Genomic DNA, 23,709 nt, shown 5'->3' with positions numbered 1-23,709 from the left:
CCAGCCCAGAATATAAATGAGGGAAGAGCTATCAGTGATTATAGATAATATGCTAAAGCTGTTTCTGAAATATTTATTAGAAAATAGGTTAATAAAGTGACATGGAGCACCTGGGCTGGTGTGGAGTCCACATTATGAGAAGATTATGCTAATGGGAGTATTTAGCAGCAAGTCTTCTTTGGGATTACTTGGTGTTATTATCATCCTCAGCCCAGGAATTGGAATTCAAAAGGCAGCAAATGATCAAGGATTTAGTTTCTTTCCTTTTCTTTTTTTTTTTTTTTTTAAATTTTAAGTTTTGCCTGCTCTTTGGCCTGATGAATTAGAGGATGTTGCAAGGAGTCTTTTAATACTTTTTAAATGTTTTTCAACAGAGAGAAAGGGGGAGACTGGAGAGAGATGTGTAATATAAAGAAATGTAAACTGGAATTGATTGAAAGCTTCATTTGGGCTGGGCAGTTGGGAGGGCTGATGAGGAGCAGCTGAGGGCACTTGGTGTGTTCAGCTGGAGAAGAGGAGACTGAGGGGAGACCTCATTGCAGTTACAACTTCCTGAGGAGGGGCAGGCACGGAGATCTGCTCTGTAGAGACCCAGGGACAGGACCCAGGGAATGGCTGGAGCTGAGTCAGGTTGGATCTCAGGAAAAGGTTCTTCCCCCAGAGGGTGGTTGGCACTGACCAGGCTCCCCAGGGCAGTGGGCACAGCCCCAAGGCTGACAGAGCTCCAGGAGTGTTTGGATGATCCTCTGGGGCACAGGGGGTGACTCTTGGGGATGGTCCTGTGCAGGGCTGAGGGTTGGACTGGATGGTTCTTCTGGGTCCCTTCCAGCTCAACACATTTTGTGGTTCTGTAAGTGAACAGAATTACATCACCAGAAGAGAAAATTTGAGAAAGGAGAAAAGTGGGGGGAGATGCAAGGAGACCTTCAGACTTGCTCAGTTTAGTAATTATGACTTCCCACTGCTGAGGACCCTCAAATCCTTGGGGCAGTTCTGGACCCCTCAGGACAAGACAGACATTGAGGGGCTGGAGCGTGTCCAGGGAAGGGTCTGGAGCAGCAGGAGCAGCTGAGGGAGCTGGGGGGGCTCAGCCTGGAGAAAAGGAGGCTCAGGGGGGACCTTCTGGCTCTCTGCAACTCCCTGACAAGGAAGAGCTGGGGGGGAAAAATCGGGCTCTGCTCCCAGGGACCAAGGGGAATTGATCTCACTTTGACCAGGGAATGTTCAGGCTGGATACTGGGGGGGGGNATTCATCTGTCCCCATTGTTTTAGAGGACACCCAGCCCAGAATATAAATGAGGGAAGAGCTATCAGTGATTATAGATAATATGCTAAAGCTGTTTCTGAAATATTTATTAGAAAATAGGTTAATAAAGTGACATGGAGCACCTGGGCTGGTGTGGAGTCCACATTATGAGAAGATTATGCTAATGGGAGTATTTAGCAGCAAGTCTTCTTTGGGATTACTCGGTGTTATTATCATCCTCAGCCCAGGAATTGGAATTCAAAAGGCAGCAAATGATCAAGGATTTAGTTTCTTTCCTTTTCTTTTCTTTTTTTTTTTTTTTTAATTTTAAGTTTTGCCTGCTCTTTAGCCTGATGAATTAGAGGATGTTGCAAGGAGTCTTTTAATACTTTTTAAATGTTTTTCAACGGAGAGAAAGGGGGAGACTGGAGAGAGATGTGTAATATAAAGAAATGTAAACTGGAATTGATTGAAAGCTTCATTTGGGCTGGGCAGTTGGGAGGGCTGATGAGGAGCAGCTGAGGGCACTTGGTGTGTTCAGCTGGAGAAGAGGAGACTGAGGGGAGACCTCAGTGCAGTTACAACTTCCTGAGGAGGGGCAGGCACGGAGATCTGCTCTGTAGAGACCCAGGGACAGGACCCAGGGAATGGCTGGAGCTGAGTCAGGTTGGATCTCAGGAAAAGGTTCTTCCCCCAGAGGGTGGTTGGCACTGACCAGGCTCCCCAGGGCAGTGGGCACAGCCCCAAGGCTGCCAGAGCTCCAGGAGGGTTTGGATGATGCTCTGGGGCACAGGGGGTGACTCTTGGGTATGGTCCTGTGCAGGGCTGAGGGTTGGACTGGATGGTTCTTCTGGGTCCCTTCCAGCTCAACACATTTTGTGGTTCTGTAAGTGAACAGAATTACATCACCAGAAGAGAAAATTTGAGAAAGGAGAAAAGTGGGGGGAGATGCAAGGAGACCTTCAGACTTGCTCAGTTTAGTAATTCTGACTTCCCACTGCTGAGGACCCCCAAATCCTTGGGGCAGTTCTGGACCCCTCAGGACAGGACAGACATTGAGGGGCTGGAGCGTGTCCAGGGAAGGGTCTGGAGCAGCAGGAGCAGCTGAGGGAGCTGGGGGGGGCTCAGCCTGGAGAAAAGAAGGCTCAGGGGGGACCTTCTGGCTCTGCAACTCCCTGACAAGGAAGAGCTGGGGGGAAAAATCGGGCTCTGCTCCCAGGGACCAAGGGGAATTGTTCTCACTTTGACCAGGGAATGTTCAGGCTGGATACTGGGGGGGGGGGGGAAATTCTGGTTTTAATTTAAACATGTTTAATTCCTAGTATTGTTTAAACCTGAATTGCTCTGCAAGGCTGAGGCGCTGCAGGAGCATGTGAAGGTATTTGAGGTGATGCTGTTCAAGGAAGGCTTTGCTGTGCTGTTCATGCCTTGCTGAGCATTTGTTCAGGTTTGGGGTTTGCACTGGGATTTCAAGGTCTGGGTCTGTTGTTTCACACACAGCCTGACGAGGTAAGAGGGGTCTGTCTCATCCAAGCACACTAAATTTGTCTCCCAGAGAAGCAAAAGCTCAGGCATGGGAAGCATGATGATGTGCAGGAAGGCTGATGAGCTGTCATAAAGCATTCATTATCCTTCCATCTAAATTAACTGAAATGACATCATAATAGTGCCTTTTAGAACCTCACTCCAAATTCCCTCTCTTTTATCGAATTATCAGCTAAACCGAAATTATTCTAAGCTGTATCTCTGTATTCTTGTTTAGATAATTATTCTGTCATTAGGGAAGTCATTTGTCCCTTCTTTTCCCCTCTTTTTTGAAGGAAAAATACTGGGGAGGACATTCCTGATTTCTCTTGTCTCATATTTTCTTGTCATAAATATTTTGCATAAATACAGTGTACATGCATATCCCTGTCTAACTGAACAAACTAAATAATGTAAAAAAAATGGCATAGACTGTAAAAATATTTCTACTTTTGGGATATCTCTCTAGGTTATTTCTCCAGAACAGTCATTTGCAGAGCAGTTTGATCTGATGTGAGGTGTCCTGCATCCCCTTTTCTTCAGCTCCTTTAGCTCTCGCAAATAGTTTTTTTAAACAATGTGAGAAGCTGAGGGGAAGAAAATGGGGCACAGAATATTTTTAAACACGAGCAAATAAGGGCACTTGACTAATTAGGAGAGAGAATGGTGGGATAAAAAACGACTGTACCTGAGAAAGAGGAAAAAAAATGAGTTGTTTGGCTCAGTGACTCCTGTTACATTTATAAATGGAATCCCTTTGTCCCTTCTTCATTTACAATTGCCACTGGAAGTCAGGATTTGATGTATGTTCCCAGCCTCCTGCAGTCAGTGAGGTTGTTTGTAGGAAAAAAAAAAAAAAAGGACCTTTTGGAAAACTCCAACATCAAACCATTAGTTTTTGCACTACTTGGTGGAGCAGTCTCTGAATCCACAAACCAATTAACCACCTGTGGGAGTAATCATCAGTAACAGGAAAAATACCCACAAGTCCTTGGTTGCAGCTGAAGCTGGTTCGTGGAGCAGCAGCATATTATTGGATGTATTGACTCTGGAGTGAGAGCCATAAATGTGGGGAAATCACTGCAGAAATTACTGCCCAAGGCAGGACGAGGGGAATGGACCCACCCAGGGCACAGATATTTGCTCCATCTGGCTTTTTGGTTTGGGGTTTTTTTTTGAGGATTTCTGCCCTTTATGAGCTGTATTTCCTAATGTCCAACCTCTGCCGTGGTTTCCTCCATCTCCTGTCCTCTCTCACCTGAGCTCTCCCCACATTTTTGTGTCATTCTTGAAGGGTGGTGACTTCAGCTGAACAAGGTGGTCATTTTGTTGTTTGCTACATTCTTACGCCCTTTAGCAATGGTCATTCTTCCTCCCACATATCCTGAAGTGACTTCCTTCCCTAATCATATTCCTTCTATTCCACTCACATCATAGGAAATGTTAATTTCCTCCTTTTAATTGGGTTGATAAAGTCCTTTGTCTAAGAAATCTTTTTCCAATACCTTAGAAGTAGCTTCTGTTGTTTCACATGGCAGCAGAGAACATTGTGTTTGCTTCCAGTCTCTGAACTTCTCTCTTTTCCAAGGTTTAACTTTTGTGGCTCTTCCTGACACAGATAATCTATTCTTTTGGTAATTGAAGCTGAATTTCAAGAAAAGCACTTCTTTTTATGCATATGCAACTGGAAACTAATCTTCATTATTAATTACAGCAAGATAAGGGATGGCACTGTGGGTGATGCTCCATCTGAGTGTAGGAGGGAGTTTTGATCACTTGTGTGTTGGCCCAGTGATGTCCAAGTCCACCTTTCATCCTTGAGTGTGTTCCAGCAGCCAACTTCTTTATTCTTCAGAACAGAACTTTGCATTTGGTTTAATTCTGTCTGGTTTTTAAAAGCCAAATTTGCCTCCATTTGTTTGGTTTCTCGGACTTTAAAAGTGAAGTTGCTGAAAATTGGCAGCCCCTGCTTTGGAGGAGGATTAAAGTAACACCTGGAATAAGAAATAAAAAAATTTCTGCTTCCTCTTGCAAATTTTGTTTGGGCATAAACCTGAAGTGTTTTTCTTCATAGGAAGGGCTGTCCAGCCCTGGCACAGCTGCCCAAGGCAGGGGTGGAATCCCCATCCTTGGAGGCATTTAATACCCATGTAGATGTATTTTATCACAGACTCTTTCTTTTCTTGTGGCAGTCACAGAACATTCTGAGTTGGAAGGGACCCACAAGGGTCATGGAGTCCCAACTCCCTGTGAATGGGCTGTGCAGGGATCACAACCATGTCCTTGGAGTTATTAGCACTGTGCTCTACCAACTGAGCTAAGAGATATTCTGAAAATTAACCTCAGCAGATAAAAATCTTCACAATTCTGCTGTTTTCTGCTGGTGCTGGAGGAACTAAAAGGCGCTAAAAAGCGCTGTGGGTTTTTCCATGACCAGATGGTTCTAGTGACTGTGCCATGGGGTTGTAGTACTTCTATTGGTTGCTGGTAAATCCACTTCATATCTTCCCTTTTCGTCAGTTAAATCTGGATTATTCAGGATGGATCTCACTGTTCCTGTGCTGTGCCAGTCACGGTTCGCTTTGCAGGACCATGATCTGCAATAGTCATCTGCTGTCCACCATGTTGTAGTGAAGGGACCATCAATATTTCCAGCAGTTCTTTCAGTTCTGGTTGAAATGGGCATAAAACCCTCCTTGGATGGCATTTGATTTGCAAATGAAGATATACTGCAATAGTAATAATAGTAATAGTAGTAATAATAACATTGTTCTGTTGACTTCCACTGCGACTTCTTCACTGACCTGCGTTACAAGGTGTTTTATCCAGCAACAGAAAGACTCAGTGCATAATCAAATCAAATTCAAATTGGGGTTTGAATAAATAATTCGAAAATCGACGCTTAAATCTCTGCATCTCCTCTCTGGGTGTTCTTTTGTGGAATGCTGGAGGAACACCTGCCTTCCTAAAGCCACCTGGTGACTTTGGGGGCAGCGCGTGGGCTGGGAGGGGACGGAGTTGTTGAATTGCAGCTCCAGTTGTGTGCTCTGGTCCTTCTCCAGTTGCAATTTACAGCAGAACCTGCATTGTTTGTTCCTCATTGGTATCCACTAGAATGAACATAAGGGAAAAATGAGTTACAGTTTAAAGGAAAACAATGGTATATAAAGTAATGAGATCGTGCCAAAGCTTAATTAGATTGAATACATCACAGTGATGTCTTGAGGCAGCAGAATTAAGTTGTAGGCACAGTCCTTCCTGAGTTGGAACCAGTTTTATCTCCATGAGGAAAGGAGCCTTGGATGGCCCTTCCCAGCACATTAAACTGCTAATTCTTCTGGGAAGATTTATGAATCCCATTGTATTATCAGACTTTAAAAGCACAAACCAAGCCAGGGGATAAGTCAACGGATCAAACCGGTGGTTGTCTGATTACACAGATAACTGGGGTTTCAATCTTGGTATGTGCTACAGCTCAGTAATTGAATCATAGATCTCAAATACATACATTTTGGATCAGTGCAGAGTGTTATTGTGTTTGCTGCATTCAGCTCATTTATAAAATCTCTTAATGAAGTTGTTGCCACTGACAAAGATGCTGAATAATGGGCTGAAGGGCTGCTCCTGAAATTCATCCTTGTGCGTGCTGGGTGCAAGGGCAAAGATGTCTCTGCCATCTTATCTGTAAAGGGAAATATTATAAAATATACCTACATATATGTGTGGATTTAATTTTATATATATATTGTTTTTATTTTATAAATACTTCCGTATTTTTAAATCTTTTCTATTTTCTTTCCTAACTTTAAGTTTTATTTTCACTCCTCTGTTATGCTGCTCTGGGGGTGATCTGACTTTATACTAGATACATCCCAGTGGCATCAAAATTTTTCCTTTATTTGTTTACTTAAATACATAAATAAACAACCTCTCTAAAGAACCCAATGCCTTACTCTGTCAATTTATATAAATACATAAATATATACATAAATGATCTCTTGGCAACATGTTGCCCATATATAAACATATACTAAATAATCCCTTGGTAACATAGTGCCCATGTATAAATATATATAAATAATCTCTTGGCAAGATGTTGCCCATGTGTTTTCTGGAGGTTTCATTTCTCTTGGGTTACCAGAGTTTTAGCTGGTTATTAATTATTTGTATGAGAGATCAGTAGGTATCTTAAATTCAGTAAAAGATCTTTCCAACCACCTTTTCTGGTCTGTTTTAAATAATTCTGGTATTTATTTGTCAGCCTGAAGGAAGATTAAGTTTGTTATTTGAATTCCACGGTGAAATGTCGTCTTAAAATTGGTGTTGGGGTGGGGGAGAAAAACTAATTCATGTCATGAGAGGTCTTCAGGTTGTTGGGGACTTTGAGGAGATATAAATCTCCACCACAGCTCCCCAGAAGACAAACTCATTTGTCTGGGCATCAGCTGGCACTTGCAGAGCATTAATTCCAAGTTTTCGGGAGGAACTCTTAATGTTTGTTTTGAAAATGGAGATCAGGCAACCAAAGAATAATATGTTTGTTTTTCAGCACCATGAATATGTAGTGACCTACTTCTCCCGTGCCATTTGGGTTTCTCTTTACAGCTTGTCAGGCCAACTCCTGTTGCAATTTAAGAAGCATTTTAGAGACTCAATAAGTGCAGAGGGTACTGAATTAGCATTTTGGAAGTAGAGCAGTGAACGGTGTTTTGAAGATTGTCCTTCAGCAGCATTTCTGTTCTGCCATGAGTAAAAGATTTTCTGCCTCGTGTTTAAAAGTGTGTTTTGCTTCACCTGCAAGTTAAGATACAACCAGTTGTGGGTCTGGTTTAAATACAACATTGAAATCTTCAGTTTTAAAAATAGATATATTTTTCAAAAAAACTGAATTTTTAATGCTCTCTTGATTATTGTGAGATATTTTAAAGACGAGTGATATCACCCCAAACATTCCGTGTGTTGCTGCATATGCTAATTTACTTGATTAATTTGGAGAACATCTGCATAAAATTCTGTGTATTAACAGTGGTGAGATCACACTGCTCTTCCAGTAACAGCCTCAAATTTCACCGTCCAGACAGGCTCAGATTTTTGTCTGATTATGTTGCCAGATATACAAAGGTACCCCAGAAAAGTGTGTAATTATCATTTTCTCTTGATCTTTCAGAGTCTTCCTGAGAGCAATTAATCAATATGCAGATATGCTCAACAAAAAATTCCTTGATCAAACCAACTTTGAGTTACAGGTAAGAAAAAAACCCACCAGTGTCTTGGGGACTGTCATAAATTTCTGCCCTAAACACGCAATTTTGGTGATTTTATGTGCTGTCCTGACCAGTTACCCCAGTTAAGTTGTTTCAGGTATTTGTGATCCATTCTTGTGGGTCTTGTCGTGCAGTCCCAGAATCACAGGGATGGCTTTGGGCTGGAATTTGACTTGACTCATCAAAACACGATGAGTTAGGGTTTGCAGATGGGAGATATTTCATGGAAACGCGAAGACAACGAGGAGATGTGCTAAGAATTTATCGAGAGGCACCATCTCTGTGGTGTCTGTTATTTTCTCCTTTAAATATTTATGTGCATAATTTAGAGACTTTTAAGTTGTTTTGTAGTTGTGCAGAAAAACATTTCAGAGAATTCATTATACCTATTCTTGTCATTTTGGGGGCTTTCAGCTTTGGAACAACTACTTCCACCTGGCTGTGGCTTTCCTCACACAAGAATCTTTACAACTGGAGAATTTTTCAAGTGCTAAAAGAGCAAAAATCCTTAACAAGTAAGTCCTGTTCGTCATCTAAATCAGGGGCAAGAACTCAAGGTCTATTGATATAATTTTAGTCTAATTTCTTAGCTAAATCTATTCAAATTGAGATGCAATCACAGTGTAATGAAAGGTTGGCTTTAAAAACATGAATCAAGTATTGCATGTGTTTCTACCCTTGAATCAAGATCTAAATTACATGATTCATTACTGATGAAGACAGTATTTTATGCTGCAGGATGTTCATAAAGTCAAGACTTTGCAGAAGCATTAACATATTATAAAACTGCATTTTTAAATCACTTCAGCTCCCTCCTTATTCTAATCTCATTTTACGTGGGCTCTTTATTGCTTAATCCCCGACGGCCTTTTCGAGGGAATTTTTGTAAGTGCAGCCAGTTCCAGTGTGATATCCCTCAAGAATGGCTTTGGATGAGTGCAGCCTTGTCTGCTTCCCTGGTTAAAAGGGATTACATTGCCCGGCTCCACACGGGGAGCCTGAACTGCCCCCCTGCTAGTCAGAATCCCACAGCAAAGGAAAGCTGTCCCGGGGGGGAAAAAAAGAAAAAAAACAAACCTGGAAATCAGAGCAGAGCGTGAATATTTTGTTTAATCAGAGAATTATTAAGGGTAGAAAAGACTTCTGAGATCAAGTCCAACCATTAACCAGGGCCACCACTAATCCATGTCCCCAAGTGCCACATCCACATGGATTTGAAATCCCTCCAGGGGTGGGGACTCCACCACTGTCCCCATGCCTGACCACCCTCTGAGGGAAGAAATTGTCCCTGATATCCAACCTAAACCTCTCCTGGCACAGCTTGAGGCTGTTTCCCTCTGTCCTAGCAGTGTTTCCCCCTGGCTTTCTTTTGGGGTTCCAGAGCAGTGACCTTGTCACTCCATAACTAAACACCAGGCAGAGAAAAGCCACTGATGTGATTTCAGACAAATGTGGGGATTCTTTTTCCGTGCCATAATGTTTGGAAAGAGCAGCTGTAAGAGCAGAGTGTTCCCGTAGTCAGGTCACAGGTACTGCACAAAAATGGGGAATTTCAAAGCTCTGATTCCCTGAGCAAGTGTAGCTCAGGCTCCTTGTGTGTACAATTTATATTAAATGTCTAGAGAGAGAGAGAGAAGAGGCATTTTTATCGCTGCTCCTTCGAAATTCCAACCTTTCTGTATATTATTATGATAAGAGAAATCACAGTGACAATAGGGACAGTTCATCACTGCTGCACTGACTTGAATTTAAAGGCTTTTTGCTCTCACTGTGTGAAAGGCTTTGAGCAGAAAATTCAGGGAAGGCTCCACATCCCATCCCTTTTTTTTTTTTTTTTTTTGGCAGCTGCATTTTGCCCTGTAAACTCAACCGCTCCATCGTGAGTTCTGAAGTGCTTCCTTTGGAAGCTGTGCTTTACCTGAGCCTTGAAAGAGAATTTTTAAGCTCTTTTATCTTCTGATACACCTTCTGTGAGTCTTGGGCCTTCCTTGATGAAACAGGAATATTTACAAGTTCGGTGGAAAAGTGGTGTCAAGCAGAGCTCAGGTTTTTGGGCTCGTGCTGTAAATATCGTAAATAACTTTACAGTTACACATTTTCAGAAAGAAACTGAGATGGTGTTGTAGAGCCAGGTAAATTTATTTTAATTTAATTTAATTTTATTTAGAATCTCCTTGTCCTCTCCACCCAGCACTGGTGTGCACCTACATGAGGGTTTTAGTTCAGATCTGACTCCTGACCAGAACAAAGAGACAACAGGGCTGGATATGTCTGTGGACTGATAATCCCTCTTGTCAGGATGGGAACCTCAAGCAGAAATCTCCTTTGAGTGATTTTTATATTAAGCAGAGCAGTATTTCTTGTTGAGGAAATTCAAGAAATCAACAGACATTTCTCACTGCTGATAGAAGTAAATAGATTAAGTTGTTTGAAGTGGTTACTTAATGAAGTTTGCCAAATTGTAAATCTTTGTTTCTAATGAATTTACAAAGTGTTATCTTCAGTGTAATCATGTTTTGGAGATGGGACTCAAGACTATAAATTCTTCAAGATGCAATAAATGTGTGGTCTGGAGGCGCTGACTTTCATTGCTGTGTGAAGCCACTTCCAAAAGGAATAGAATTAATCAGTTAATTCAATATCACACTCATCCATCTCTTTAAGTATATATTTCAATTAATATGCCAAATATTTAATAATTAAAATTTAATTATTGTAATTTGTAGGTTTTGCTAAACATTGCATTTAAGCATTAGATAATAACAGATTCTTAACGATGCAGAAGATTCTCTTCAATCCACATTAATCACAGAGTGTCTCATTGTTATCCCACAGAAATCCTACAGGTTGCCAGATATTACAGTTTTGCTCATCTTGTTGTTTAAGTAATGATCTTTACCTTACAAATATTCCACGTAGCAAATACATTCTTGGAGCTCGTTCTGGTTCGTTGCTGAAGGCGATGGAATGTTTTTCATTCACTGAGCTTTCCTGGTATTAATGTGGAGAGGGAGTGGAATATAAAAATTTCACAGGTAACGTGAAAATCATTTCAGAGGGAGGTTTTGCACAGGTGATTGTTCTCCCCTTGAGAGAAATGAGATTTTTAGGGTCTTTTGAGGGAGAGCAGGAAACCCAGTGTGAGGAACAGAAGGTGCTGATGGGCCACCAAGGCTTGCAGCCTCTGTCTCTTCCCTTTTCCAAGGGGTTCTATAAAGTTTGATGTTTACAGGTGGCCAGGTAATCTCAGGATTATGGATTCAATTTGAGAACCTCTTCTGTAATTTCCCATATTTTTGAATGCTGATCAGAATTTGAAATTGGATTTATCTGCCTTAAAGTATTAGATTAATTTTATTTTAATGGTGCTCTTGTTTTCCTCTTTAAGGTATGGTGATATGAGAAGGCAGATTGGGTTTGAAATCAGGGACATGTGGTACAATCTGGGTAAGTAGCCTGAGCACCTCTAACATACTGTTTTCCCTCAGTGTTCCTATAAACCAAGGACTATTCCTGGAAACATCCAAGGCTTGGAGCAGCCTGGCCTAGTGGAAGGTGTCCCTGCCCATGGCTGGGGGATGGAATGAGATGATATTTAATGTCCCTTCCAACCCAAACCATTCCATGAAATGAACTTGGTTTCTTTTGAAATAATAATAGACTTCCAGAAGGCTTTTAAAAAGCAGGTGATTTAAGAAATCTGCATATTTAATTCACCATTTAACTGTTGTTCCTATTTATGTATCTTCTGTTTTTTTCCATGCTATTCAACCCCTTGCTAAATATGAAAAGAAATATTATGATGATACTTCTTGAATGGTTCCCCCCCCCCTTAAAAATATCCATATACATATAAATATGTCTACACATAAATACTCACTTGCTTGTGGATGTAGTAAGCTGGAGTGTAGCAAAATGGATGTGTTCAAGGGTTATCAGTAACTTAGCCTGCAAATGCAGCTTAAAGTCTGACTTGCAGTCTTGTTTGGCTGCATCAGAGTGACTCAGGAAAGAATGGGAGCTTGGAGCTCTCTGGAGTTCGTGGGTAAATTAGACATCTCTGCCTTTCTCCAGCCCGGGCTGCTCTGTGGGTATAATTTAACTATATGGGATTGAATTTCCTGAGAAACGGAGTATTTACTGTGACCTGAGTGTACTCATCTGCCAGATTTCATTTTCCCGAGCTTAACAGCACAGACACTTCAACTTTTCGGAGTTTTATCAAAACTTCCTTAAATTATCAGAAATAAATGCATTTGCCACTTCACTTCTATCTCTGGCTGAGGTGTTGTTGCTGAGAGCTGAAAAAACCCGGCATCTGTGAGAGAACGGAATGCCAAGGGTTCATAAGTATTTGATATCACAGAATTTGCATCCTATCTGCTGGAATGATGAGAAAAGGCTTCTGAGAGCAGCTGAGTTCACTTTTTATTAGAAGCATCTTTCGTGAATTAAGTGTCTGGAGAAGAGATTAAAGCTTTAGTGCACAACTGATATGGGACTTGACAGACAGGTAATAAAATCAGTGTCGTGCCTGATGCTGCACATCCAGCACAGGATCCTGGCAGTCTCTTTGCTGGTAATTAGCCAAACCTTTCCCTGTTCCAGGCCCACAGTCCTGTATTCATAGATCATGGAACTGTTAAGGTTGGAAAAGATCATCGAGTCCAGCCGTCCCCCCAAGGCAACACTAACCCATGTCCCCAAGTGCCACATCCACACAGCTTTGAAATCCTTCCTGGGATGGGGACTCCACCCCTGCCCTGGGCTGGACAGCCCTTTTAGGTGAAGAAATTTTCCCTGATACCCAACCTAAACCTCCCCTGACCCAGCTTGAGGCCGTTCCCTCTCATCCCATCCTTTGTTCCCTGGGAGCAGAGCCCGACCCTGCCCCGACTCCCCCCTCCTGTCAAGGAGTTGCAGAGCCAGAAGGTCCCCCCTGAGCCTCCTTTTCTCCAGGCTGAGCCCCCCCAGCTCCCTCAGCCATCCTTTATCCTGACTAATTTCTTTGGCCTCTTTAGATTCTTAAACCTCTCCCAGACTTTACTGGACTGAAAGTAGGAAGGTTGATGCAGAGTTCTCCATCAGCTGTCGTTACCGGAAGTTGTTCTATCCAGGCTGGGTGTGTGGAGTGCATTGTGCCTTTTATACTGCCTGCTCTTAGACAGGTTATTTAGTCACTCCAGGGATCACTTCTTCACCATTAACAAGGGTAATAATTTCCCCTGGAGTTTTGGGAATCGATTGGCCCGAGGGGTGGTGTTTTCTCCAATATTTCTTTCTGTGCTGTCTTGAAAGCCTTTTATTTTCAATGGATTTTTTATAAATGGAAATTATCCAGGTAGATGCCTCTGTGACCTCCTCTAGCTTTGATATCTGTGATTCTCTTCACATCTGGGATCATTAATGCTGAAATCTCACATCGTGAGAGAGTCAGAAAATTGCTGCTCTTCCCAACAAAAGCTGGGAGAGGAAGGTAAATGGGAGGCAGGACCCCAATCCATGACAGCCTTTGTGCTTCTTCTTGCTTTTCCTCATCTCTGTCACAGATTGTCCATGCAGATCATGTTTAACTTCTGGCTCTTCCCCAATCTCATCTATGTCACAGCACCAATTAAGAAAGAATTCCCACTTGGCTCTGCAGGGGAATCGATTGGGGGGTGCCTGACACTCTTATCTTAGAAGTTTCACTGCATTAGTCAAATTATTCATGTGTATGTTCAGAAACTAAATCAGAAGTGAAAAGCTGGGATTCTGGAATGTGCCTGAGCACAGAATTTTTATGACTGTGCCGTTGTGCATAAGATACGATGAAACCAAACCAAGCCTGACTTTTGATTTATGGATTAACAGGTAGGGATAAGCCTCAAAAATGACTGTTGTGTCTCATCAGGTTTTGTCCCTAAATGCCATGATTAACACATGGTGCCTGCCGAGTTAAAACTCTCCAGGTGGGAGCAAGACAGTCCTCCAGCCATAATACACTTATAAAAGAATAATTTATTTTCTGAAGTGAAAGAGGAAAATACAAATTCTAGAACTTTTTCCTTGCCTTCATGTTTCTGCTGCAGTGGGGGCTGCAATGGCCACACCTTCCTCTCTTTATAAATAGAAGAAAAAAAAGCAAAGAGCGTTTTTAGTGCAGAGCAGCACTTTAGAGGCTTTTTTCCCTTCCATATCACCACCTGAACTTTAAAATAACATTCTTTTTTGAGCCACTGTTTTGTGGAAAGCAGAGCTGCTTAAACCTTGGTGAGACATTAAGTATCAGAGCTGCTTAAAACAAGCCACGGCCTTTGTCTTGGAAATGTCTTGGAGCTCAAAACCCACACATTTAAAAGCGTTACCTGATGCAATTTTAGCAGCCACAGCCCAGCAGTTTGACACGAGGCCACATGCCCAGGTTTGCAGGGGTGATGTTTTCAACAGCTCTGTGGTAAAGAAACTGCAGTGCCATTTAAAATCATCTCCTTGTGGAGGAGTTGGTCAGGGGAAGGCGGTTTGGAGAACAGCCCTTCCGTTGTTGACGTCTGAAGCGGCTGGAGGCAGATGGAAAAGGGAAGTTCCTGAAGGTGAATTGGCTGCTGGTGGTGTCTTGCAGCGAGCTCCCACCATCCAGCCCATCCCTCCGAGCGCCTGACGTCACCAAAGGTGTCTTGACAGAGACGCTGATGTCGTTGGAGGGGAGGCCGGGCTTAAAAATAGCCCTGAACTTTGGGCGTTGCATAAACAGGAGTCACTCCAGATAACACTCTCTGGGTTAGTCATGCATGTTCTGAACAACCCAAGGGAGAGGTGAGCCTGCTGGCAACTTGGTCAGGGGGGTTTGTGGCCCAAATTTGGATGGGAAGAACCTGGGAAAAGAGATTTGCCTGTTTATCCAGAAAGAGAGCGCTGGGTTTGGTTGGTGGGATGAGCTCCTGCTGGGTGAGCACGGGGAAGGCAGGACACGCTGCAAGGGGAAGTCTTTGCACGTTCAAAGGATGCTTTCTTTACATGTGGTTCTTAAAACAGCTGCACACTTTGGGTTCCAAAAGAGAAGCCTCAATTTTCTTCCAGCCTCGTCAAATTTTGAGTCTCTGTGGGGGAGTTCCCGCCCTCCCACAGGGAAAAAAAATGAGGAATTCGTTGTTGGGTTGTTTATCGGGAAGTGCTGCTGATGCAGGCAGAGGGGTGGAGTCTCCAGAGGGCCAGGGGAGGGTTATTGCCTTTCCTGCTTTGCTCCCCTGCTTTCTGTTGTGGCACAACATCACACAGGATCATGTCACCATAGCAAATGTGTGTGTGTGTGTGCTGTCACATCACCAGCGTGTGTCGTGGCATCAGGTGGATGTCACCAGGGCTCCCAGTTCATGGACTTTCCCCTAGAGAAGAGGAAACAGGATCAAACACTTTCATCCTTCATGGATTTTCAGTTGCTCATGTCTGCAGTTTGAAAGCTGTTTGTCACTTTTCTGAGGGAATCCCTGTGCTCGAAGCCATGGAAAAAACCCCTCCGTGGCCCAGGGAGAACTTCCTGACACTGAATCTGTGCACAACAAATAACTTCTGTCACCATCAGTTGTGTTCTGACACATTGACTCTGACACTCTTCAGGCATAATACAAAAAAATCTCTCACCTGAGAGGCCAAATGTAATAATACTTGTAGGAGAAACCGAGGAAAGCTTCACTCCTCTGACTTGATATTCCTCACCAACAACCAGCTCTGCAACAGCACCCGAAGTCAGAGTTTTAGTTGAGTATTAATTTGCCCTGATAGGATTGCTAATGATAATGGGATTGTAAAGTTTGCCAAATTGAGTAATTTAAATTACATCTGCTAAAAAAAAAAAAAAAAAAAAAAAAAAAAAAAAAAAAAAAAGAAAAAAGCAGTGTGTGTTGTTAGTAGAGGATTTTGTCGTGATTACATTTGTTGAGATGTATGTTCGTTCTGGTCGAAAGTGAAACTGCTAATTAAAGACTTCACTGGTTACTGTCACAGTGGTGTAGTGCAGTGGAATATAAATGGGTTACAATCTGTTTCTGTCCTGTACCACTGGTAAATGCAACGGGAAGCAAGAGTCTGATGGGGGCTGAGGGCTCCTTAAGTGAGCTGAAATCCCGGGAAGTTTGGTGTGAAGCACAGCAGTGGATTCCTGAGCAGGGTGTGAGCCTGATGGGGGACACCCATAACACAACATTTGTGAGAAAGAGCTCCTGCTGTGCTGAGGTTCAAATGAATCCTGCTGCTGGGAGAGGAATTTAGTTGTATTTTCTAAACTTCTGCCAAGGAGTGCTCTGCCTGGAGCTCTGTGCCAGTGTCATCATACAGTGAGGGCGGGAAAACATCAGCACAGGTCCAGAGAAACTGTGGCTGCCCCATGCCTGGAAGTGTTCAAGGCCAGGTTGGAGCAGCCTGGTCTAGTGGAAGGTCCCTTCCACCCAAACTGTTCCACGGTTCTGTGATTTTTCCCTGAAGTCATTTAACAGGTCGTTTGCAGCACTGCATTCATTTAACTCATAATATTAACAGTAATATTTTCTCCTGGTCCAACATTTATTAGGTGCCACGCTCCTGTTAAGCTCTGATTTCTCTTGCATGTGTGGAGAGCGTAGCAGGGAGGGCTGGGGGAGGAGCAGCTTTCTCTGGGGAAGAGAAATACGAAATCAAGTTTGCCAGTGAGCTCAACCCCTGAGGAAAGGAGGCATATTGTCAGCTGGGTGAGCTGGAGTTTCGTGTCTCGAGGCTCTGTAAGGCTGCACTCGTGGTGACACTTTGATAGACTGACACAGAGAACATTTTGTACACTCTGGAAGACACACAAGTCTAAATAAGTTAATACAAGTGATGTGCCTTTTAGCCTTCTTCCCTGCCAGCCAGAAGTTGTGTTTTTAAAATAAACCCTGGATAATTTAGTAGTGTGAAAATTCTCGCTGGAAAAATGTGGTAAGTCCTCGTTTGCCGAGTGATTTGACAACTCTTGTTAATTTGGGTTTGTACACATCACTTACCTCCCCTCCTGTGCCACAAGTAATAATGGTAGTGATAATATTAATAGCAAGAGTAAAAATGAATAATAATGAAGGAGGAGGAGGAGAAGAAAAGAAGATAAAAAGAGAAGAAAAAGAAGAAAAGAAAAAGAAAAAAAATAAAGAAGAAAAGAAATGTTTCAGTAGAGCAGATATTAAAAAATACTTTATTTTGCTCCATGAGGATTTATTGCTACAGCTTTTGTACCTCCTCCCACCATCAGTGGCTGTTTGTTAACTCTGAAATGCATCTTTTCTCTTAAAGGTCAGCATAAAATCAAGTTCATCCCGGAAATGGTGGGGCCCATCCTGGAAATGACGCTGATACCGGAAACCGAGCTGCGGAAAGCCACGATCCCCATCTTCTTTGACATGATGCAGTGTGAATTCCATTCCACCAGATGCTTCCAGAGGGTAAGGAGATGGCTTCAGACATTTGAAGTTTGTGAGAAAGGTTCAGCTGGTCTTTGACAAAACGTAAAGGTTTTTGTTCGAGAAGAAATAATGTAATTGTGGATTTGCTTGTTTTCCATAACTCTTGAGGGGCTGTGGAGTTTTCAGCTGCTGGATTTAAATTGCTGTTGAAGGAGAAATTTGCATGTGGTAAATGAAACCTTTTGTTATGGTCCAAGAGCAAGGACAGGTGTCTTAAATTGTCACTGTGACTCACAAAGAGGAGTTTGGTGCTCAGTGAAATTGGATGTAAAGGAAGGCTGATAATGCAGGAACAGAAACTATAACCTCTAAGGATTTATCGTCCCTAGGATCTTGTCATTTTGATATTCCTTACTATTTTATGGATTTTGAAGAGGAAAAAAGCTCTCCAGTCAGTGCCAGTGCTTTTTCATGCCACACAGGCACTGCAAAAACTAAAATACTGAAGTAGCATTTTTATTTTAACTTGCTGAGGGAAGGCCTTGAATACTCACAAACCTTCTTATCCTGATAGCATTGACTTCTGAAAGACAAGTGGAGGGAAAGAAAGTTTCCTCACATCCTTCATTTGACCTCCTTTCCCTTGAAACTTTGCTTATGGATTGAGTTTAAGACTAGTTAGGCCAGGTGGGGTTATGGAATAAGCCAATGGAGCTCCTTCACGCTGAAATCTCTGTCAGTTCAGGATATGACCTTGTGAATTTTGCAATAAAGTTTGACATGTATTGTTTGCTTTTTTCCCCTTTATATTGGCAGTTTTCTTTGTTGGATGAAAAACCTTATCCTTTTCCATACTTTTTTTTTTTTTTTTTTTTTTGGTGTGAACCAACTCTTAATAAATCTGTAGGCAGAGTAAATGAATATCTGCGTGGGGAGACTTTAGCAAGGGAAATGGCATCAGCTTTATTGCTTTGATTTGTTTTGTGCTGGGTGGCGTGTGCAAAGGTTGTGAACTGTATTTTGGCTTCATCCAATTATTGCATAATCATTCTTTCTTATGTTTGACTCCAGTGATACTGTAAAGATTGAAATGCTCGCTGGGATGCCATTTAACCAGTTTCCTGTCAGATGCTCTCCTTTTGTTGCCTGCCATTTTTTATTTGGACAATTGTATAGATCATGAAAAATCCGAGGGTGACTTTATAGCTAAATTTATGGCCCCATATTTTCCTGACAGAAGGAAACCAGCTTTGTGTGGAATAGTTGGGTGATTTTAATGAATGAATGTCTTAAATATTTCACTCAATTTTTTTTTCCTTTTGAGAAGAAAAATGCCTCATGTTAAAGTCGGAGATGTCTTGGGCTGTAGGTACTCGATGTTATATTTCCTGTGGCAGTGCAGCCTCTTTCTTTATGGAGGTAGCATTGATATGACAAGTGCAGATATAATAAACCTCTTTTCAGTGGGTTTGGAGTGAACATTTCCCTGTAACAAGGTGTAATCAACCTGTCCATTTATGGTTTTGCAGATAGTGGAATGATAGAGTTTGCTGAGTATCTCAGATTGGCCTTTGTGGAGTGAAGATCACAGGCTTGTAAAAAGCAGAGAATTGCAGATGAAGTCAAGGTTGGATGGGACCTCTGGCAGTAACCTGGTCCAGTCTGGGCATTACACTGGATTATCTGAGGCCCTCAGATGCAGCATTCCAACCCTGGTTCAGATAATCCTGTTGGCCCTCTGGTCATGCCCTTGTGGGTGCAGTCAGGGGCACATTTGGCCCCACAATGCTTGCTCGTGTTCAGCTTGTTGTCCACCACATCCTTGTCCTGCTGCTTGCAGCTCTGCCATCCCAGATTCAGGACTTCCTTAAATTTGGCAAAATTTCTTCCTGGCTCTCTCTCAGACTTCCAGAGTCATTGAGCCACCACCCTTGGAGATCAGCAGTGCAGCCCCTTCCTCCACCCACCTCGCTGTCCAGTCCAGATCTTACCAACATGTCAACAAGTAGAGGACTTGTCACACTGTTAAGGCTGAGACAACCACAGCTCTTCATCCATGAGCAGGTTTATCCCAGAGGGCAGTCAGATGTGATTTATCCTTGGTAAATACTTCCTCTTCCCAGTCACCTTCTTGCCCTTTGTGTACCTGGAAGAAGCTTCCATGAGGGAATTACTCCATAGTTTCCTCAGGAACTAAAGAGGGGCTGCCTGGTCTGTAGATTCCCAGCTCATTTTCCCATCTCTTTTGTGTTTAAGTGATAGAAATAGATATAAAATAATTTTTTTAAACTATTACCAGTACCTAGGCAAGCTTTCATGCTTAATGGGTCAGTGTAATGTGCTGCATTATATCCTTTATATGCAAGTACCAATTATCCTTGTCCAAAGAGAACTTCCAAATGGAATGGTTGGCTGCTGTTAAACTAATCTGCCAGAAATCCAATTATCTAACCTTATTAGTCACATCAACAAGGGTTTAGATTGGCTCCACTTCTCCAGCAGATGTAGAAACCTCATGATTTGTGGGGGAGGAATTTCAATTTTTTTGCAGACTCTGATGGTTTGTGTGATAAACAAGCAGCTTTCCCCATGGTGGTTTAAATTTCAGTAGGAACTGGGTTTGCCTGGTAAAACCAATAGCAGATAGGAGGGGTGTTTTTTTGTGTTCTTCCAGTGCCTACAGCCCTGAGAAAAAAACAGATAAATTCCTCTTGTTTCGCAGAACTAAATTAAGGACCGAATTAAAAGCTGGAGTTGCCCGTTTTTGTCCTCTCCCTCTGAAGGTGCTTTGAAGCCCATGTAAGGCTTCAAAGGAGCCTGTACCTCAAAGCAGGAATCCAGTACTAAAGTCAGGGTGGGACTGAAGCTTCCCAGTAGAAGAAAATTCCTCCTTCCCCACTCTGCTTCCTCCCTTTGCCTGTTCCAGTAGCGAACCCTCCAGATCAAAGGGAATACGTTGGAACCAGGGGGGTGATCAAAGGGAACTGGTTTGATTGTTCCAGGCCTGGTCAGGTGAATGTGATGGGTCCTGTGGTGACAGCAGAGGGGGAAAGCTCATCATGGAGCAACCATTCAGCTGGAATGTGGAGTTTGGAGTTGAACCCATTCCCAGGAACGTGCCAGTGCAGGAACTGGAACAAATCAGAGCGTGGAGGGAATGGGAGGAGCTGGTGGGTGGGTTCTGCCTGTCCCATGGTACTGCATCACAATACCAGTTCTTTTAACTGATCTGGTACAAGTTAAGGACTAGAAGTAACTTATGGTAGGAGCCAAACCAAAATATTAACAGAATAATATGGAGAGGGACTTGGGACAAGACTGTGCAGTGACAGGACAAGGGGGGAATGGTCTTAAGCTGAAGGAGGGTAGATTTACATAAGATATTGGGAAGAAATCCTTCCCTGTGAGGGTGGGCAGGCCCTGGCACAGGTTGCCCAGAGAAGCTGTGGCTGCCCCATCCCTGGAAGTGTCCAAGGCCTGGTTGGACGGGGCTTGGAGCAGCCTGGGCTAGTGGAAGGTGTCCTGCCTTTGGTAGGGGGTGGGACTGGATGGGCTTTAATGTCCCATCCATCCCAAACCATCCTGATCCTTTCATAAGGTAAGAGATTGAGTCAGAAGGTCTTCTCCAGCCTGGCTTCCCCAACATCAAGCAGGAAGGGAGGACCTTTATCCTCTGAAGGGAAATGTGAGAGGTGAACCCCCAGCCCTGTAGTGATGAGCAGGAAGAAATTAGAAGCCCCATATGTCTAATTTTCAGACTGAACCACATTACTGAGGAGAACCATCAGTTCCTGGTGGTGTTCCATCGGTGATTTAAGTGGACAAGCTCCAGCACATGTCCCTGCCCTGTCAGAGTGAGGAGCTGTGAAAAATAATTGTCTGAGGAAAGAGCCCTAAAAATGCAACAACACGTCTGTCCTGTTTTCTGCAAGGTCTGGGAATGACTCTTTGCACATAATCTTTTCTGATCCATAGCAGAAAAGGTAGGAAAATGATACAGAAATGCATAAGCAATGAATGCACAATGCAGAGTTGTACAGAAATGCATAATATATGATGCATAATGCATATGATTACTGAAATAAACCCAGAGGTGCAGCTGAAGTACCTCTAGCTAACATTCTGTTGTGAAGGGAATTAAATGAGTAAAGACCAAAAAAAATTAAGAAGAAACCATTTTAGTTCATTTTTAACATTTAACAACAAGTCTCAGTATCATCAAGATTGTTATACCGGCATTTTTATTTTCAGTGTGATTTCATACTGGTTATTGATGAATTTCAAATTGATTTAATTCTTCTTAATAAGTTCCTGGTTTAACTGAATCTCTCTTGACTTTTAGAACTCATAATTCCTTATTAAGTCTTTTTACCACTTTTGAGCCCTGTGTTAACCTCCCTTTCCCTGTGCTGTAGATTTGCAGCCAGAACATATGGTAATGACTCTCCAGCTTTTTGGGATGCTGAAGTCTCTCCTCAGTGATCCCACTGAACATGCAAATCCAAATAACTAATTCCCCCCCCCCCAAGTATTCGTTTCAATAAGTAACATTTTAAATTATCTGTAGTTGAAATGCAAATGTGTGAGCTTTTCTTGTTTTCTGGCCTTTTGGAGAATATCAATATTCCTCCCCAACCCCACCTGAGGAGCAAACACCTCCAAAATCGTCAGATAATTTTAAATGGCTGCCAGATCTGTTTGCCAGCTGCAGTTCTGTGGAAAAATAGGAAAGGGTACAAATGAAAATGTTGGGAATTCCCACCAACTTTCCTAAAAAGGTTTGAGGAAAGTTTTGCAGTCGTTCTGTTCTATCCCTGCATTAGCACTGATTTCTTGTGGTGTGATCTGTCGCTTCAAGTTTTACAGGGCAAATTTATTATTACCCCACATCAAAATGAATTTATAGGAGCTTGGAGGATCAAAAGTTCTGCTCATCTCCAGCCAGATTCAGTTGTCAACCAGTCTGCAAATGTAGCCTGGCCACACTGGAGGTAAACCCAAGTCCAAAAGCGATTAGCTGAGTTGACATGAGATGACTTCCCTTGATTTATGCGCTCCAGATGAGAGATTTTAGCAGCCAGATGAGGCTGTGGATTTGCTCCTCGCCCAAGTTCAAACTCTCACATCCTAAAGAGAAGCTCAGATCTTGATCAACTGCAAGGCAAAGTGGATACTAATGTCCTGTAATCTTCCTACCATCACCCCTCAAGCTTTCACTGTCAGCACAAGGATATGAATCTGAGTCTTTGATGGTGCCAGATATTCCCCTAAAGCCTCCAGAAGGACCCTCAGCAAGTGGCACTGCCTGGAATGGAAACATTGGAAATTTGGCACTTCCTCATTTGAGAGTGAATTCCATCACAATAATTGCAGGCCTGTTTGTGCATTAAATTTAATGTAATGCATTAAAAAAAATTAATGCATTAGAAAGAAAAAAAGATAAAAGGAAAAAATGGGGAGTTTATCCACAGATGCCAGGTGCAGTGTCCTCAGAGCCAGTAGTAGGGTCACATTCCTACTCCCATCATGGAAGGGGATAAACCTCCAAAGCTCCATAAACCTCAACTTGTGTTGATAAAACATTCCTCTATGGAAATACCATAGAAGGATGTTAAATAACATTTATTCATCTGGCTTAGAAAGACCAGAGAAGGAATTTAAGCTGATGTTAAATAACATTTATTCGTCTGACTTGCACGATCTGCATCACAGCAATTCCTTGGGAGGCATCAAGAATGACTGAAGAGCAAAGATATTGTTAATAATCCCTAAAACCCCAGCAATGCCACAAGTCTGGCTCTGCTCAGCCCTGGAGGGCCATTAGGGAAATGGCCCAACAAAGCGTGGATTTACAGAGATTTAAGTAAAACTGATATCAGGAAGATACTCGAGATCCTGCATGACAAATGTAATTGCTCTTCTCTGTCTGAGTAATCTCCTGCTAAAAAATACATCACCTAAAGGGCTCACACTGGCAGCCAGTGTCATTTTTCACACAGGTCTAGAAAGTCAATTTCTTTCTGGGCTCATTAGAGAACATGAATTCTGTGACTTCTCCGGTTCATCGTTGCGCTCTGCAGTGTTTCACTTGACACCTTCTCGTGCTGTGGGAACATGTTTCAGCCTGTGGTGGTTCTGAGAGGGGGTGGATTGCCTTTTCTGCCTTTTCTCATTTGCCTGTCAAGTTTTTTAATAACGGATTCAATGTATAAAAATCCTGATTTCACGTCGCTGCTCGTTCGTTTCTTCTCAAGGGAAGTCGTGAGGGAGGGGGACAAGTTATCCAGAA

The 23,709-nt window shown here is 42.6% G+C and overlaps 1 protein-coding gene across 2 annotated transcripts in view; it reads left to right on the top strand.

Moving 5' to 3' along the window:
- The window catches only part of DOCK1 (dedicator of cytokinesis 1), a 264,003-nt gene that overhangs the window by 181,638 nt on the left and 58,656 nt on the right, over positions 1-23,709 (top strand). For both annotated transcript variants that reach the window (XM_027899291.1, XM_027899290.1), the window contains exons 30-33: positions 7,938-8,016; positions 8,449-8,549; positions 11,423-11,481; positions 17,311-17,459. In XM_027899291.1, coding sequence (XP_027755092.1) covers positions 7,938-8,016; positions 8,449-8,549; positions 11,423-11,481; positions 17,311-17,459 — 388 coding nt within the window. The remainder of the gene's footprint in view (positions 1-7,937; positions 8,017-8,448; positions 8,550-11,422; positions 11,482-17,310; positions 17,460-23,709) is intronic.

This window comes from Empidonax traillii, unplaced genomic scaffold (assembly GCF_003031625.1).
Source record: "Empidonax traillii isolate 1590-97213 ecotype Southwest subspecies unplaced genomic scaffold, ASM303162v1 scaffold655:size661012, whole genome shotgun sequence".
Taxonomy (NCBI): domain Eukaryota; kingdom Metazoa; phylum Chordata; class Aves; order Passeriformes; family Tyrannidae; genus Empidonax; species Empidonax traillii.
The sequence above is the reverse complement of the archived record's forward strand: the minus strand, read 5'-3'. Positions and strand labels throughout refer to the sequence as shown.